The 1,319-nt window shown below is 48.2% G+C and overlaps 1 protein-coding gene across 1 annotated transcript in view; it reads right to left on the bottom strand.

The window, feature by feature from the left end:
• Nucleotides 1-606: 606 nt before the first annotated feature.
• Nucleotides 607-1,319, bottom strand: part of LOC102873478 (apoptosis-resistant E3 ubiquitin protein ligase 1-like) — a 34,565-nt gene continuing 33,852 nt past the window's right edge. The window contains exon 15 of the mRNA XM_006884783.1: nucleotides 607-786. Within this exon, the coding sequence (XP_006884845.1) occupies nucleotides 607-786 (180 nt within the window). The remainder of the gene's footprint in view (nucleotides 787-1,319) is intronic.

Genomic DNA, 1,319 nt, shown 5'->3' with positions numbered 1-1,319 from the left:
AAACAAGCAAAAACAGATGCTTAAAACATCAATGAGACCTTCTGCTCTTGCCATCTGGGGTCTCCTTCAGGACCATATGCAGTCCTGGTCCTACCCTGATAGCCATCTGCAAGAATAAACATATGACCCCAGCCTGGCTCCCTGGCCAGTAGTCAGGGAAGGGGGAAAGAGTAAGAACGCCTGGAGTAGGCACGGGTTCCTGGTGTACATTCTGTCCCTGAGTAAACAGCTTCCTAAAGAGTTACTGCAGAAATACAGGGAGATTTCTAAACCTTTTCCTTCTCCAAGCGGAGGTTCATGTCCCAGCAGCAGCTCTGGGGACACAGGTAGGGATGATTAGTGTTGACAACCTCTTCAGGAATTTAGCCTGTTGCTCCATCAGAAGGGTAAGTGCTGACTGCTTGGTTCTACTGTTTTGCATTTCCAATGTACTACATCTACTGCAGTCAGCACAGCAGCCTTTAGGGACCAGGTTGTTGTTATGGCTGTACAACCACTTGTCCTTTCTGTCAAGCCCCCAAAACCCTCAGGTCCCCACTTAAAGCAGCCACTTGCTCTTTAGTCCTTCTTTAAAACATTTATTTATTTATTTACTACACAAAATTTTTACACCTGTTGTGTGGCCCGATGCGTGTACTGCCAGCCTTGCTCTCGGCCAGTGGGCAGCACGGTGGCAATCTTCGGGTTGTTCACTCGGTACCTGGTCTCCTTCAGAGATGCTACAGTGCTGGGGGACTGACCAGCTGGCCCCCAAGTGTCTGGGCCCCAAGAGAATAAATAAAAGAACTAATCAAAATAAAAAATGTGAATAGAAAACTGCTCACAAAGTACCAGACATTCTCCTTCTCTGACATAGTACACCTTTTCCACATAAAGGCTAGTACCAAAACAAGACTGATTGGAGGAGGGAAAAAACAAAGAAAGGTCAAAAAGAGTAAAGATCCTTTAGAATAAATCATAATAATACTAGGGGAGGGAGTGTGTGGAAGAATAAAAAAACCACACCACAGCAAAGGGTTTTGTCAAAGGCTCTGGTGCCCAAGAAACACCACAGGAATGGTGCTGCCCACATTGGGATGCAATGGTGACCAGAGTTCTCTTAAAAAGAGCTTTGACCAGAGTTCTCAATAACAGATCCGGCCAAGAAAGTCCATCTGATCTCCAGCTGAGTCTCCAGAAGGCCGCCGGAGCGGTGAATGCAGGGTCTAGAGGTGGAGCAGCTGCCAGAGCGAGCAGGAGTGGTGTACGTGCCCCACCTGGGAGCGCCTCTGTGGGCCTGGCAGGCGGCACTGTGTGTTAGTGACGACTGCACTCGCCTG

The sequence above is a fragment of the Elephantulus edwardii genome, unplaced genomic scaffold (genome assembly GCF_000299155.1).
Source record: "Elephantulus edwardii isolate Elephantulus edwardi_28Jun2011 unplaced genomic scaffold, EleEdw1.0 scaffold00037, whole genome shotgun sequence".
Classification (NCBI taxonomy): Eukaryota; Metazoa; Chordata; class Mammalia; order Macroscelidea; family Macroscelididae; genus Elephantulus; species Elephantulus edwardii.
This window is presented reverse-complemented; position numbering and strand designations above follow the sequence as displayed.